We start from the raw sequence: 16,684 nt of genomic DNA on the forward strand, positions 1-16,684 counted from the left end.
TATTCTGCTTCATATCAGATCAGTCCGCAGTCAGATCAACCAAGAACGGACATCGGTTGGAACGTCCAACATCAAAATCTGAATATGGCAATTTGGGTCGACTGGGCGCTGTGGGTAAAGTTGACCATGGTGCGGATACTCCTTGGCTTTGAAATAAACAACCTTTAGAGCTACTCACTGACAACCTATTCTCACAGGTTTTGGGACTCCTGATCGTGCGAGAAGTTGTGCTATGATTTCAAGCAGGCGCACTGACAAATAACTTAGGTGTTCGTGCTGACTGCGGCAACTTTTGTCTTGATGTTCCAGCGATGGAGGATCCGCAGATACGCCGCACTCGAGACTGGTCAGAAGTTGGTGGATTTCGAGCAGTATCCCCTGCTGGCACAAGATGACGTCCCCTTTGGTGCCAGAGCCCTGGAGAGAGGAATCGAGGTCGAAGGTATCTGGGTCTCCAACAACAATACTCCAATCCAAACACCTTGTCAGCCCGGGACTCCCAGCACCATCCGAAGAGGCACGTCTCTCAGAAGTCTCCCGTCCAACTCAGCCCTCAGGTCACCTTCGATCCAACCGGTTATTCCAGTGACACCACCAGCCCTCGAGAATATCGCGGTATCTCGCGCATCTCTGCCACCATTCGCCCCGGTTCCAATTCTCCCCGACGCAGACATCTTCAAGGAACTCCACTACACCTATGAGCCGCAACGTCCTGGAGGAGTGTACTCCCCTTTGACGACATCCACATTCCCAAGTTCACCAAGTAAATTTAATCGCCGCAGCAACATCGCGACCTCCACCGACAGACGAGCCAGCTTCCACAATCGAGTCTTCCGTGCAAGCCAGCTGTCCGAGACCAACAGTCGCGCCAGTCTCAACGACCTCGACGAGGCGCAGTTGGAATCAGCTGGCAATGACTCTAGTGCTTCCGCACCGGTCGAGCAGCAGGCTTCACGGAAGAACAGTACGTTGATACATTTTCTCGGGCGACAACGAGACATGATTCCCAATTACTGACCTATTCTTCCATTCACACAGGGCTTCTTCGAAGGCGGTCGTCGGAGGAGTTCAGACACAGGTTGAGTGCGATCTTCAACGAGAGAATTCATATGAACATGCCGCACGATCATCTTCAACTTGACTCAGCTTCGCGAGGAAAGAGACAAAGCCTTCGGAAATCCTTACTTGGGCCTTGGCGTTGAAATCAGCGCACGGTTTCTGATTGCCTGCAGTGCTTTGGTTTTCGAGTTAGATGAAGCGGATGGTACCAGCAAGTGACATGGAGGTTTTTCATCTCCCATGATGTTGAGTACATGGTTCGCCATTGTGATCGAGCCTCGGTATATACTTGCCCTTAAGATCGATTGTCCTGTTAGAGCCCAATTACACAATCAGACTGAAAATCATGCATGGCAAATATTGTTTCTTATTGTCTTGGAATAGGTACAAGGATTCTACATTTCACAACCGAGAGAAATGGATATGGATGAAAATCAAAGTGATCGTGTAGATCGGATAGAAACCCTGAACAAGTTATACTGTGTTTGGATGCTGCTGCCTGAGCCCGATTAGGAAGGACGAACACACACACGTGACCGCGCGACGGCCTCGACGCGTCCAAAATGATGGCGACGACAGAACTGCTAAGAGAGTCCGGCATTCGCCACAAACAATCCTTTTAATCAGCAGAGACTGCCTAGTGACTCATTATTTCAATCCAAGTTGATTTTTCCGCAACTGTCGACAAGACAATTTTGCCATTACGCGACCAACCGCACCTCGAGGTCAGACGCGTGTTTTCGTGTTGAACAACCTTCCACGCCCGATTGAGACGTGCATACGGCTTAAACGATTTGAAACGCGCCTTCTAGATCCTCTAATATGACTGCGGATAACATGGAGACTCAGGAGATGGACGAGAGTGGGTTGCCCGGCCCCGGTGCGCCTACCCCTCTCTCCGCACTGGAGGTGAGTGGTCTCGCTGGTGACTTTGTGGTTGGTAATTCGCGTCAAGCTAACCTCTAACGTTACAATAGGGACTTGTGGGCTTAACAGCCAGAGATATCAAATTGTTTGTGGATGCTGGATACCACACTGTCGAGTCGATTGCCTATACGTATGTGTCCTGCCATACATTCTTGTCTGCCACTGCGGCTTGAACCCCGCCGAAACTCTCTTAAATGGATCAGGACTGAATGATGGATTGTTGCAGACCAAAACGTCTGTTGGAGCAGATAAAGGGCATCTCTGAGCAAAAGGCGACTAAGGTCTTGGTCGAGGGTAAGTCTTAATCTGCGACAATATCATGCAATCTGTAGCACAGAGAAGGCTAACACGACAATGTTGAACAGCTGCGAAACTCGTGCCTATGGGGTTCACAACGGCCACTGAAATGCATGCTCGACGAAGTGAGCTTATCTCAATCACCACCGGATCAAAGCGCCTCGACACCCTACTCGGAGGCGGTGTTGAAACGGGTTCAATTACTGAAATATTCGGAGAATTCAGAACGGGAAAGAGTCAAATTTGTCACACGCTCGCTGTGACCTGCCAGCTTCCCTTCGACATGGGCGGAGGTGAAGGGAAGTGTTTGTACATCGACACCGAGGGAACCTTCCGACCCGTCCGTCTCCTAGCAGTCGCTCAGCGGTTCGGCCTCGTTGGAGAAGAAGTCCTCGACAACGTGGCATACGCACGCGCGTACAACTCAGACCATCAGCTGCAACTGCTCAACCAGGCATCACAGATGATGTGCGAGACCCGATTCTCGCTCCTCATCGTCGACTCAGCAACCTCCCTCTACCGTACGGATTTCAACGGTCGTGGTGAGCTCTCGTCACGACAGACGCATCTGGCCAAGTTCATGCGTACGCTACAGCGTCTCGCTGATGAGTTTGGTATCGCGGTTGTCATCACCAATCAGGTCGTTGCTCAGGTGGACGGTGGGCCGAGTGCGATGTTCAATCCTGATCCAAAGAAGCCTATTGGTGGTAATATCATTGCTCACGCGAGTACCACTCGCCTCAGCTTGAAGAAGGGTCGTGGTGAGACTCGTATTTGCAAAATTTATGACAGCCTTGTCTCCCTGAAAGCGATTGTCTCTTTGCTATCAACGAGGACGGTATCGGCGATCCTAACGAGAAGGATGTGGAGAATGAGTAAACACCATTTCATTTACTCTTGACACGATGTTAGTGACTTAACGAGCCCTGAAACTTTTCTTGTTACCCAGCATTGCCCATACCCCTATGTAGTTAGAGGCCCCAAAAACAATCCTGTGTATGACACTATCATATAGAATAAACATTCTGATTTTGAATCAAATTTCATTAATACGAAGGAGCCCGGCCATGGAAAAGATAAAGCTAGATATCATGGCGAATCCCACGCTGATTAGTGAGCTTAAAGATATGTCGGCTTGAAAGTAGTGACGGGCTGGCTTCGTTAAGAAGCCCCAAGCTTGTCTTTTACCTTCACGCCGAGCCGGATCTGTATCGTAGTCTGTTAAATTATGTATACCTGAGCTCGCCCTGCATAAAGTATGTCAATCTTCCAAGAAAGGTATTGTTTGGATGCACTTCCGATCGCCTGAAGCCTACGGCGCGGCGGCGATTGATCGTGTGTAGTCGATGGCCGGCGCGCAAAGAAGTTCCCGCGCCAAGACTCTGTTTTTTGAGAGCTCCAGCTTTCCGCCCTGCAACCTTCTCCATCAGCCATGGAAGTCTGAGACCTGCTGGCTCCCTTTATCATGGCCAAAATTTACAAAGATACGAGGGTCGACCTCCGACCATTCTCAGCGGCCACGGTCGCCAATATCAACCTCACGCCTCAGCAGAGCGCGCCCCGTCGCCCGCGCTTCTCAATCTCCTCTGCTTCTGCCTCTGACTCCGAACCCCCGATCGCTAAAGATGAAGACGAATTCGCCAGACGATACCTGACGACGCAGGGCGCAGTCTATTTCCGCAAGCGCAGAACTTACCCGAGGACGTTCGTGTGGAGAGTCGTCAATGATAACAAGGTGTTGGAGATTCAATGCGCGGACTTGACAAAGGGTGGCTCGGAGCATTTCGAGTACAATGTCACTCTGCGACTCAATTTCAACGAGCAGATCATTCCGTCAGGTGTCGCGTTGGCCGATCGCGAGGACCATGAGATTCTCACCGTTTTTGTGATCACGGCCTCGAAGCAGCTTCACACTCTCTCGCTTCGCCCTGAGTTCTTCCGGAGGCCGGAGTCGATTGACGAGAACGTGTCAGACTGGTGCAAGTCGTGTTTGCCGGCGCCGTTGTCTTTCTCCTATCCTCATCGTCTACACGCGAGCAGCCCACTAGAGCTGTTCATCTCTCTCGACAATGGCGCTCTTCTGCGCTTGACGCGGAGGGCTGGTGATGATGGTAAGCCCCTTGATCAGATATAGCCCGTAGTGGCGGGTATCAAAAATCGGAACTAATTGTGGATTCACTAGGTTCGCACTGGACTCCTCTTACCTTCGACGAACGGACATGGGGCGCTTCGATTCGCGGCCTTGTGAAATGGAACGCACCTTCTTCGCTGAAGCACAATGGACGCAGTCTTGATCCCAATGTCGCCAATGCTATAGCTACCACCTCTGATGAGACCTATGTTTTCGCGGTTGGCTTGAATCACACGCTGAAGATTTGGAATTTGGCTTCGAACAAGCTGGCTGGGACAAAGGATCTTCTGGATCGCCCAATGGACCCCGCTACTGTGCCGTACACTTTAAACCCGGCGGAGACGTCATTCATCAGAGTGTTCAGTGCAGAGAGAGCGTTGGATGGGAGTCATCGGTTCTATGTGGTCACATATTCCCCTTTCGAGGATGGCCGCTTCAAATTCTGGGCCGTCAAGGGAGGCCTGACATCTGATCTTGTAATTGAAGATCTCTTCGCGGAGGCTGTGTTCCGACCGGAGGACCCAGATACCACGGGTAATATGTTCTGGAGCATTGCCGATTTTCATATCAAGGCCGTGGATGAAGGAAAGGGCATGGAGTTGTGGGTTCTCTGGAGAAACCACGGTCTATATCAACTCTATACTCTTCACTTTGATCTACAGACACTGGTCACTGACTGGGAGACAAACTGGGTTTCGACCACATTCGAAACGCACCGACAAGAGCCCCTCCCTGTGCCGACGCTTGACGATGTAGTGGACCCAACTGAGAAGTGGCTTGCATACCTTTTGCATCCCACTAGATATCTACCCGAAGTCCTTGAGACCGCACTTGCAATCTATCAAGAGGCTCTCAAGCCCTTGTCAGCAGCTTCATCGGGAACACTGAAAAGGGATGTGCCCCTCCCAGAGCGGCTTTGCGCGACGATAGCCGCCACTGTCTCTCTGCGCAAGTACGCCGATGATGAGATGGACTACACCAGGTACCGGACGGACACGGATGCGAAGTGGCGTCAGTTCTGGCAAGTCGCGGATGACCTCAACAAGCGCCGATTTGAACCTATCTCTCTCGCCTACGACTCATACAGTGAGATGCCATGGCTGCTCCTGTCAGACTCCTGCGCCCTGATTCGGGAATGCAATACTACTGAATTACTCGTGAATAATGCCCCCGCGGACTTACGTGATGATGTTCCCAAAATCGTCGACCGCTGGAGACACCGTAACCTGAGCTCCGAGCTTGGCAATTTGTTTGAAGAGGCCTCCTCCTTGATGAAGGTTGCCTCCGATTTCAGGAAAAAGTTCTCGGCAGAGCTCGATGCCGCATGCCGTGCTGCACTCGAAGTTGAGATCTTCACTGAGCCATTCTCATCGATCACTGATCGTATGGACGTTTTCCGAGAACGCTGCGAGTTTGATCAGATTTCAAACAAGACTTTTGACAGTCTCGTAGCGTCCTTGAATGATTACTTTGATGCCGAAAACTTGTCCAGCGATGCCTTTTACGCCATTATTAATACCGCCCCTCTTGGCTTCAACGGCAAAGATTCGGAACTCAAATCAACTTGTTTCGGCTCGCGCGTTACTGTCAGTGGTGCGCTAGAGACCATTCTCCTCACACGAAAGATCCTCTATGACTTGTTAATTTTGGTTGTCTTCGTGGATGGCGAGATCGAACAAGGGAATCGTTCTCACTTCGATGCTCCTGACCTGTTCTGTACCCTGGTCGACCTTCTCCGTGAATACGAAATGATGTACTGGCTGAGCTCAAATGTCCGCAAATGTCCTGATCGGTCCGTCAGCAGCGGCACAGATTCTTCAGCAACATTCTCACTCAAGGATGATAAGTTCCAAATTCAGCACCAGAGAAGTGCGACCATCCTTGAGGATCTTTTTGTCTCAGACATCAAGCCCCGTCAAGCCATTGGCTTGCCGCAAAGCTACACATTGACCCTTGGCATCAGGGATGTCCTGGCTTGGGTCACCCGACAGGGCGAAGTCGCGTATCCCAATGCCTTGACCTACATCCAGTGTGATCTTATCGCCAAAAACAACATCGATCTCGCCTGGGATTTCCTCCGATTTCAAGCAAGCACGCCCTGGGCAACTTATGTCAAGGGTCGCCTGTACGTGGCCATGGCAGAATTTGACACTGCAGCCATCTACTTCCGAAAGGCCGCCTACCTCCTTTGTAAGTTGAAACCCGGCCCGATCATGTCGTTCAATTAGCTAATATGTCGTTATAGCCAGCGGAAAGGCCTTGGGCAACCTTCATGAGATGTCTTCAACACTTCTGGACCTTGTCTCTGTGAAGTCATTCCATGATGGAATCCCGAAGTACTACCAGCATATCCTTTCAGTGTTCGAAAAAGTGCGCTCCTTCTCGCATGTCGCGGACTTTGCCAGCCTGGCGCTGCAGGCCCTCGACTCGGAAGTGTGGGCTGAGCAAGCTGCAGAGTACACGAGCATGCGAACCGACTTGCTCTCCCGACTCTTCCATGCCTCTCTCAAGACCTGCCAATTCGATCAAGCCTACTCCGCCCTGGCCCGGTACCAGGATCTTGCGTTGCAGAGGTCCGCACTGAGCTCCCTCGTTTCCAACATCCTGATCGTCTCCGGCCCAGGACCGGCCGGTCTCAAGCAAATCCTCCGCTTCCCCACCTCGCTCGTCCCCAATATCGCCTCTCACATCGACGAAATCCTTGTCTCTCTCGCACGGAAACAGAACACCTTCTCCTCATGGCTGGACATCGACAACAACGAAGCCGACATCTCTCCAGACTACCACCGTATCCTGCAAGCATACCGCATTGCCCGCGGCGACTTCCGCGGTGCCGCCGAAATCGCCTACCGAAACGTCCAGCGACTCCGCCAAGCACGGGACGCCCCATCCACCGCTCTGACCCGCAAATCCAAGAAGGAAATCCAAGAAACCGGTGTGCCTGAAGACGACATCGAGAGCAAGGAAATCCGCCACGAGCTCCTCTCGCTCATGAATCTGCTCGCCTCTGTTGACAAGAGCGAAGCTTACATTCTTGTCGAAACCGGCCCCGTTGCCTCAACCCATTCCCAACAGTTGCGCCGCGGCTCCACAGACGACGACGGAAATGTCTTCATGGAAGACGCAGAGGGCTCCTCAAGCCCCCTTCATGGCCACCACCGGTCCCTCAGCGCTGCATCAATCGCCTCTGGCCGCCGAGGAAGCCGCTCTTCCATCAGCGGGCCCGGTGTCTCGTTCAAGACTCCCGTTGAACCGCCCCAGGAGCGCGTCATCGTTACCCTTGAACATCTGCGCCGAGAGTACCAGTCCGAACTTGACCGTGTTAGTCGCATTGAAAGGGGTGATTGGGAGTTTGGGCTTCTGGATGACGCAGATGAGGATGATAACGATGACACGATGGTTTTGTCGTAGGGACGTTGTTCGAGATTTTCTACCATTTGCCTGTGTGGCTGGAAGTTGTCATCGGAGGAGTTTCTAGCATGTTTTCATAGTGTTCTATCTGTTTTAGGTAGTAAGGTGCTGCAAAATAGGACATGAGATGTTTTCCAGTGAAGCTTTTGAGGTTGAGCTCTGTGTAGCTTTTCACATTATAGTACTATAGTAGAATACATCACGTCGTTGCTCCGACGAAATGTTTCTTTTGAATCCACCAAGGCTGAATCACTCTCAGCATATCCTTAAATAACTCCAAGCTTCGGTCCTACTGAACATCAATATACCTGGCGCCCTGCCGGAGTGGTACCCGTGGACTCGGCCCGAGGCCAGCAATCGACTGCCAGTAGCCACCCATGTACGAATTTCGAGGATCAGAGGGAGTGAATAGGACCTGATCCTTCGGGTCCTCTGTGGCCATACGAAGCCTCGAATATTGATCTGTTCACGAAGATGGTGAAAATGGTATGAGCATCGAAGAATTTGTAGTAAAAGTAAATGTATATCTCCAACTGCTTCCTAGTCTACCACCCACATATACATGCAACTATCATCATCGATACTACGGTCCGTACTCGCCGAACTTCGTGTAGAGAGGCCCCAAAAAGGCTCAAACTAGATCTAATTAATCTTTCAGTTGTTGAAAGCGGAAAAGATTTGAGGTTTGAGGTTGAAATTGACTCCTATGCTATTCAAACACTGAAGGCAGCGGGAGCCGTAGAGCGCCCCCGGGGCGTATAGATCATTACCTTTGAGAGCGGTAGGTAAAGACAATTGGACATAACAGAAGTCGAATTGGTTACTGTATGGTAAGGCCAAGATAAATATAATCAAAGTGTTGTTCAAAAGTCATTGTACCGATATTCAAGTAGTCCTGATTATCATTAAGACGGCTAAGTATCCGTCCCCCCACCATGCCCGACCAAGCCCGAGTTATAAACATACCGCTCAAAGCACAAGCTAGGAGGGTAACTAAAGGCCACAGGGACCATAAACAAATAATGAAATGAAAACAAAACGATGTGATCAACGAGAGTCGAGAAGGGGATCGGAACCAGGGCACCAAGAAAAAAAAATGACAACCAAAATTAACAAACCAACAGACAACTATTCAACTCTGTATGGTGACGACGATATGTACCAATCGCGCAAAGTCGAGCAGGTCACAAGGACACAATCTGTGCAATGCAAATATATGAAACCTCCCAAAGATAACCAAGACCAACAACATGGGCTAGTATTTACTCCTCATCATCAGCGGCCAGCGCATTCGAGTATAATTTACTGAAATGCGACTTCGGCTCGGTTAGGAGCACGTACGGCTCACCGATCTCGACGATCCGTCCGGCATCGAGCACCACTACCCGATCATAATCAAGGATTGTGTCGAGCTTGTGCGCGACCGAGATAATTGTGTGCCTGCAGAATTTCTCGCGAATGACCCGCTGCATAATTTCATCTGTTTTGGTGTCGATGCTGAAAGTCGGTTAGCTTGTGTCTCTTTCACCAGTCCCACAGGTTCCTGCAAGGGGCGGATGGGCTTATAGATCCGATGGCTGCGCTCGGATGAAATCGCATATGCAGGGGGTTGCTGACAGGCGCCAATATGTGAGGTTTGCAAAATGCGAAAAAGCAAAATCGAAATCCACCCCCCCCCAAAAAATTACAAATAATCGAAATCAAAGTGGAGCGCATAGGGGACGCGAGGGTAATGACGGAAGGGGCAGAGTCAATAGGTCGGGATGTACTCACTTGCTGGTTGCCTCATCGAGGATAAGGATGTTGCCCGGGCGAAGGAGTGCCCGAGCGAGACAGAAGAGTTGTTTCTGGCCGTGCGACAGGTGGATCTCATCGATGTCGGTCTCTAGGGACCCCTTTTCTTCGATTGCAGAGAGGAGCTGCACGGCCTTGAGTGCATTTAGAATGTCTCGGTCGGTGCTTAACCCCGTCGGGTCGGCGTTGAGGCGGACGCTGCCTTTGAACAGGAGAGAATCTTGTGAGACCCCGTTGATGCGTGAGCGAATTTTGCGTCGGGGAAGTCGAGTGATGTCAACGCCGTCCACGGTGATAGTGCCGCTCGTCATCTCGATCATGCGGAAGATGCTCATGATCATGGAGGTTTTGCCGCTGCGCGATTTTGTGAGTTGAGGTTGTAGATTTTGGGTTGGATGGTCTTACCTTCCTGTTCGTCCACAGATACCCACCTTCTCTCCCCCTTGGATGGTGAGTGAGACTTCGTTGAGGACCGGCTCCTCGGGTCTGGAGGGAGATTAGCTTTGATTCTTGAGAAAAGTAGGTGGAAAATAGTCATACCTATAGGCGGCTGAGACCGAGTGGAAGGTTACTGCGCCATTTTGAGGCCAGTCGGGAGGCACATCGCCATTCTCTCCGGGCAAGTCCTCAGACTTGACAGTGTGAGTAAAGTCCTTGATGCGTAGAATGGAACCAATGTGGGTCTCAAGGTTGGTCCAGAAAGTGATTAGAAGCTTAATGCTCTGGCTGAACTGGATGACATTGAGGAGCGCGACACCAACGGAGCCTGCACCGAGACTGGTTCCACGGAGAACGACAACAAGCACAATTAGAAGGATGGCAATACCGGCGACAAGGAGATCCAGCGAAAGAGTCAACCACCGTTGGATAGCGAACATGAAGTAGAAGGGCCTCTGAGACTGATCTAGGAGCTCAATATTCTTCTTCTCCATACCATGTTGCCATCCAAAGGCCCGTAGGGTAACAAGTCCCTGAAGACAGTCGGTAAAGTGCGAGTAGAGTGGAGCCTTGGCCTCGAGATCCAGGAACCGGAGCTGACGGGAGGTACGCAAGTAAAGCTTTTGGATCAGGAACAATATACCGAGCACGATAGGGAAAGAGATGGCTGCATATTCGGAGCCAACACCAACCAGGGCCATCTGCGCCAAGCAGAGGAAGAAAGTAGCAACGGTGTTGATGGCGGCAATGGGAAGTTCCATGTCGATAAGTTGCAAATCTTGACTGAATCGGTTGAGGATAGCACCGCTGTCGGTGGTCGAGAAGAACAGCATAGGAGCACTGAGCACGGTGATCAAAAGCTTGCGGTGGAAGCTCTCGCCTGACTTTGGAACCATGGTGATAATCATCTGCCAGCTGCCAAGAATGAGAGAGAGCATAGCCACCGCACCGAGCATCGCGTAGATGCCCATATAGTAACCGACATGTTGCTTGGGCTCCAATGTGTCGGATTGGGCCCACCACTTCAACCAGATACTAGGGAACGAGAGACAGAAAACGAAGACCGCCATGGCACCAACGAAGACCATCGCAGGAACCCAGCCGATGGCGTTGATGTAGTATGTGTAGATCGACAAATCACCGCCAGTCTCGCGGTGCTCGGGCTCAGGAGTCAAGATCTCCTTCTCCTTCTCGATTGAATCGAAGGTACTGCTGCTGGGAGACTCGGAGAATCGCTTTGTCTTGTACTCCCATTCAGGACTACCGAGGCCGAAACTAGCAACATAGCCACCCGTCTTACTGAGAGCGCTGAAGCTGCCTTGCTCAGATATGCGACCAGTAGAATCGAGAACGACAATATGATCTGTGTAGGGAAGACGCTTCACCGAAGAAGAAGCGACGATTATGGATGTTCCATTCTCGCGGAAGAGACCATAGTTACCGAAGAGATAGTGGAAGATGTGGTTCTCAGTCGTGGCATCGAGGCCACTTAGAGCGTCATCCAGTATGACCATCTTTCGGCGGGCGTAGACAGCGCGGGCCAGAGCAATTCGCTGGCTTTGACCACCGCTGAGTGCGACACCCTTGCTGCCAATCACACTGGAGTCACCACGCGGGAACTGACCAAGATCTTCTTCGAGGGCACAGGCTTGAATCACCGTTGAATACCACTTGGGATCGTACTCCGACATGGCAACGATGCTGTCCTTGATGGTGCCATTCATGTGCCACGGTGTTTGATCACAGAAGGCCACACTGGGAGAAGATAAGGAGACCTTTCCCTCGGCACAAGGGATCTCACCAAGGAGAGCTTTGAGAAAAGTCGACTTTCCACATCCAGAGGGTCCAATTAGCATGGTGAAGCTGCCGCGAGGAATAGTGACAGTTATATCTTTAAGAACAGGCCCTTTAGAAGCATCCCACGAGAAGCTTCCATTCTGGATAACCGCAATATTGGGGGAAGTCGAAACAATAGGGCTGCGCTTGAATGATTCCACGGATTCCGAGTGGCTCGAAGAAATATCAAGATCGCCAGACTTCGAGAGAAGCTTAGCCTCACCCACGTCCTCGAGAGAGGGAATACGAGGTACATCACGTCTGTGATCAGAGTGGTCCTCCTTGTCCAAGAATTCCTGAATTCGCACAAACGACCCAACAGAGCCCAAGAATGACATGAGAGCCATCACCAAGGTCATAAGAGGGTCGGAGAGAAGAGAGAATAGCGACAGTGAAGTGAAGACTCTCGAAACGGTCAGTGCGTGTGGGGAAATAGCGGCGTAGACACCGAAAGTGACAATCGGAGCGAAAATACGAGTCGACCAGGCGAATCCCATGTTCCAGACAAGAAGGGTACGGAATTTCTTGGAGATGTTGAGTTCGTCAATACGCAAACCATGCACAAATTTCATGAATGAGTCCTGCAGGCCCAGCATCTTGACACCTTTCATGGATCCCAACATGCCTGAAGTAGACAAGATGCGGCGCTCGATTGCCTCTAGCCACTTGGCTTGCCGGGACACAACAAAGGACATTGCGACCAGAGATCCAAGTAAGGCCACTATCGCCACACAAACGGGAACGACACAGGAGATACCGAGCTGGCGCTCAAGTAGGAAGATTGCCAACCCAATCTCACAGGTGTTGCCCCAGATCTCATGCATGGTCTGCCAACCATTGGTTATTCTCTCGACATCGGCACTCATCAATGTAAGCGAATTGGCGGGGTCAGCTTCGTTGAGGCTGAGGCTGCTAGCTTTCTTGTAGAGCATAGTGACCAAGATACCGCGCACCATAGTAATTCCGCGGTAAGTGTTATGTTGGTACTGGCCCATTGCAACCTGATAAATTGTCAATGGAAGTAAAATTCAAGCATGAGATCAACAACTTACTGCAAGACCTGTGTAGACCAGGACATAAGCACCGATCAAACCATAGCCAACGTTGTTGGTAGCAGCGTTGACTGGTTCATCAAAGAAATTGAGTGACCGCGTCAAAAGAACAGGCTGACAGAAGTTGAATGCTACAACACAGGCTCGAGCAGGAATAGCAGCCAAAATGGGTCCTTTGGTAGCTTTGAAGCACTCGAATTGCAAACTATTCGGAGATTTTTTTTGTACTGGGAAGAGTTAGATGAGCTCAATTGCAAAGGAGCAGGGAAGGTACCTTTGCTCCATCTTTCTTCAAAAAGGGCAAGTAGCCTCTCAGAACTTAGCTCTTTGTCCAAGACGAAGAGGTCCCTAACGGATAGGACATTGCTGTAGCCCACGCGGAAGAGAGGGTTCAACCACCAGAATAAGGATCGGTTGTAGAATCCAGCGGTTGCCTCAGGAGGGTAACCGGCAAACTCGGTCTTTAAGATACTTCGCTTTTCCACCGCTTCCAAAAGGACAAGAAGACATTTGGCCCCAACGGCAACGCTGGTGATGAGTGCAATGATCTCATTGAATGAGTCGGCAGACCGCAGCCACAACGTTCTGGCATGCGCGGCATCGAAAAGCAGGCTGCAGAGAAGGTAGGTATTTAAAATGAATGAAGGTCGGACAGATCGCGTGTGCTCCGCATAAGAGAGCACGGCAAGCAGCAGTGCACCAGCGCTCAGAACTGCACTGGATGCAATGGAGGCCGAAGTTCTATCAGCGCCTGGGAGAGCCCAGAGGACCGTTTGAGCGATTTGAATACCGAAGAAGAACAACCAAGCAGCCTGGCAATTGTCAAGAAATGAGTGTTAGCTCCGCAGAGGAAAGTCACACAACTTCCAACATTATGCATGGTCTGGAAGGGAATTACTCACGACTTTGACAGGAAGCCATAATGAGCCGGTGACCTTTCGTCGTTTTTGTGAAATTTGCCAGACGCGGAAAGGAGTAATGATCAAAATTAAGGCGATCGGTAAGATTTGCAGGATAGTCTCTTCAAACAGAAGAGAAAAGTCGAATCCTCCGCGGCATTTACCCATACCAACGCGGATGGTATTATCTAAATCGTGGCACGAAGGCCCATTGCTCGAGATAGCCATGACTTGCTCTCCAGTAACCATTCGAGTTGCAGAATGGCGAGAGAGTCGTCAGAGTTAGGCACCACGAGTGTCGAGTTTGTTGAATTAGAAATTGTCAGAGGAGATCATATCCTTGGACGGGTGGGGGGGGGGGGGAAATGGGTAGTCTATGGTCTGGATCAGATCGATCCAAAAAGGCTCCAGACTCAGGGAAAGTTCCTTTCCGCTATCCCTCGGTGCAGGAGCTTACTTTTGATGCAGGAGAGGTACACTCCTGAGCTCCTATGGGACCGTCCACGGGGCCCCTGCAACAGAGTGGGCTTTGCCAATGCAACCCTCTTACAATCTCATTACTGACAATGTACTTTGAATATATCAGAACCCGGTCATTTTAGGCGTTCATCGGTACTGCTGCATGGTACTACTGTAAGGTTTTTTTTTTCCTGACCAGATTTTTGCCTGCATGCAACGGGAGGTTTTGACCTAGTCATTTATGTTTCTTCAATTTGTTTTTCGTTCTTTTGCGTATGTCGACCTGATTGATCTGAGCTAGAATTTTGACCATGTTGCCTCGCCAAAGCCGAATTGTTTGCTCTCTATCTTTGACTTTCCCCCTTGGGGATGTTGGGGGAATAGACAGGTGTCAATAGACCGCGTACCCCTGGAGGGACAAAAGCCTGGTGAGGTTCAAAGTGGGAAGATCGCCGAACCAACACGAGGGAGACGCGGTGAAACCTTGCAGGACCAACTGTTCGGGGCGGATGTGGAGACCAAACTGTGCAGGTTCAGACTTGATCTGGTCCACTTAAGCCGACACATACAGTCCCCGAAGCGAAATAACAATGAGTTTCATGCGAGGGCGTCTCGCGTATGATGTCGGAGCCCTAGGATCTTCCTGATGATTACCGCTGACGCAATTTGAGACAAGTAGACTTGCAACAAGAACCTTCCCTGACCGCAGCTTGAAGCTTAGAAAGAGTCCACAGGTCAGACACCGATGCCCAAACTCAAGGGACTTTTGTACAACAAGACGTCGGTGAGGATGGCAATGCGTGTCAGGTGTCCGGGAACGACAGCCTCAGCCGCCACGAAATGTCCGCCATTGGGCGGGTAGTCCAGTCGCAGCATAAACAAGTCGTCATTGCACGATACTTTAGCGTTGGGGCAAAAGTGATATGCTGCTCGGAAAGCCTCCGGGCTAGCTCTTCTTACCTCCAGTTCTCCACCTATCAAGACCAGGATTTGCTATTCTATCACTACTAGCGAAGAGAACCGAAGAAATCTCTGATTTCTTGGAAAATATCACGTCCAATCGTTTTGACTCGCTCATGATCAGCTCCAGAGCTTGTGCCTTGGGTTATTCGGCTAGACTGGGCAAAATTCGGGGTAAAGCCCAATCTGTAGTATTTGACTTCGAATATTGACTGGCATGGAGGCCAAGGCGCCCACGACATGGGACTGGCTGTGGCTTTGAGCTGCATGCTCTGGGCCTGTACCTACAGCTAGAGCATGCCGAGAACCCTGGAATGCGAGGTGCATGCAAAGTGACCAGGATAAGCCGGTTTGTGGCAGCGTAAAGCGTGGAGCGTGTTTGATAGGTGGCGAATGTGGGCTGCATGTACTTGTCCCGCGATTCCACTTTTTCCCGTAAATTTCAAATTTTCCATGGTAGATCCATCGGCTAATGAATTACGGATCAACCAATAAAGTAGGAATATATCAGAGAAAGATGTCAGGGGCCAATTGAGGATCCCAGGACTATAGTATGGAAGTTCCGAAATCGAGATCGGGGATCGGAGGTAATATGTCAGGTCTAGAGCTAGTGGATGATCAAAAATATATTTAATGGACCCCATCAAGGTTTAATAGCCGACGATGGCTTGCTTATTGTCTGAGCATCCTGAGGACTAGCATCGAGTGGCTCCCGTCGCGGGAGCTACCTTCTAGCTCGCCATCGTCGCCATTTTGGGCCTCATCTAGCTTAGTGGTTTGTCATGGCGCTAGCCGAGTAGTTCCAAGGTTCGCACTACTCCACTTTACGATTTACCACTGATCGATTCTCCCGGCGGCTTTGCGGCCCCTCCTCCCTTTTTAGTTTTGGTGGACATACTGACAAGACGCCCAGGCGTTGCCAAAAAAACTTGGAAACTTACTGCACGGACACCATAACAGGAATCTGATGCTAGTCTGACGAGCTCCATCGGGAGCCAAATGAGGTTAAACCCTCGTCCGCTTTTCCATTATCCGTTCCGCGATCAGCATTCCAGAATGCGTGTTTGCCCCGGTTGAGGAATACGATGAATTAAAAAAGAAGCCTTGAAACCTCGGAACGACCGAAAAGTCTCGCCACATGGACGGAGAATATCGAGGAACTCGGCCACGCCCCAACCATGCTTCACCTTCGCCCGCGTTCTAGGAATGCGACGCGAATCGCATCTTGCGATCCGCGCCCAACGATCGCAATTCGTATTTCGCATGTAGTAATTCAAATCGCAGCTCCCAGGATTCGATATCAGATGAGCCAATATGATTAGAAAGTTTCCCCTTTATCCGCTGTGGCTGAGTGGCGTAGAAGTCAATTGTCCTTTTCTGATACGTGTTCTTCCTATATCAGGAAAATGACAGTGTAGTGT

At 50.6% G+C, this 16,684-nt stretch overlaps 3 protein-coding genes across 3 annotated transcripts; 2 read left to right on the top strand and 1 right to left on the bottom strand.

Annotated features, from left to right (window-relative positions):
- Positions 1-300: 300 nt before the first annotated feature.
- N7477_000944 (recombinase RAD51) lies at positions 301-3,162 on the top strand (the record flags this gene model as incomplete). The annotated part of the gene is made up of 7 exons (XM_056962607.1): positions 301-968; positions 1,039-1,078; positions 1,903-1,968; positions 2,037-2,096; positions 2,235-2,280; positions 2,352-3,097; positions 3,118-3,162. 7 exons carry the CDS (start codon positions 301-303, stop codon positions 3,160-3,162), a joined length of 1,671 nt encoding a protein of 556 aa, XP_056827610.1.
- A 586-nt stretch (positions 3,163-3,748) lies between these two features.
- On the top strand, positions 3,749-7,825 carry N7477_000945 (nucleoporin Nup120/160; the record flags this gene model as incomplete). The annotated part of the gene is made up of 3 exons (XM_056962608.1): positions 3,749-4,394; positions 4,466-6,604; positions 6,660-7,825. 3 exons carry the CDS (start codon positions 3,749-3,751, stop codon positions 7,823-7,825), a joined length of 3,951 nt encoding a protein of 1,316 aa, XP_056827611.1.
- A 1,262-nt stretch (positions 7,826-9,087) lies between these two features.
- abcB (uncharacterized protein) lies at positions 9,088-14,093 on the bottom strand (the record flags this gene model as incomplete). The annotated part of the gene is made up of 7 exons (XM_056962609.1): positions 9,088-9,322; positions 9,599-9,973; positions 10,025-10,105; positions 10,160-12,894; positions 12,946-13,172; positions 13,220-13,757; positions 13,848-14,093. 7 exons carry the CDS (start codon positions 14,091-14,093, stop codon positions 9,088-9,090), a joined length of 4,437 nt encoding a protein of 1,478 aa, XP_056827612.1.
- Positions 14,094-16,684: the final 2,591 nt, after the last annotated feature.

The sequence above is a fragment of the Penicillium maclennaniae genome (genome assembly GCF_028827695.1).
Source record: "Penicillium maclennaniae strain IBT 15551 chromosome Unknown utg000001l:1.0-3280838.0:1.0-3283122.0, whole genome shotgun sequence".
NCBI classification, from domain to species: Eukaryota; Fungi; Ascomycota; class Eurotiomycetes; order Eurotiales; family Aspergillaceae; genus Penicillium; species Penicillium maclennaniae.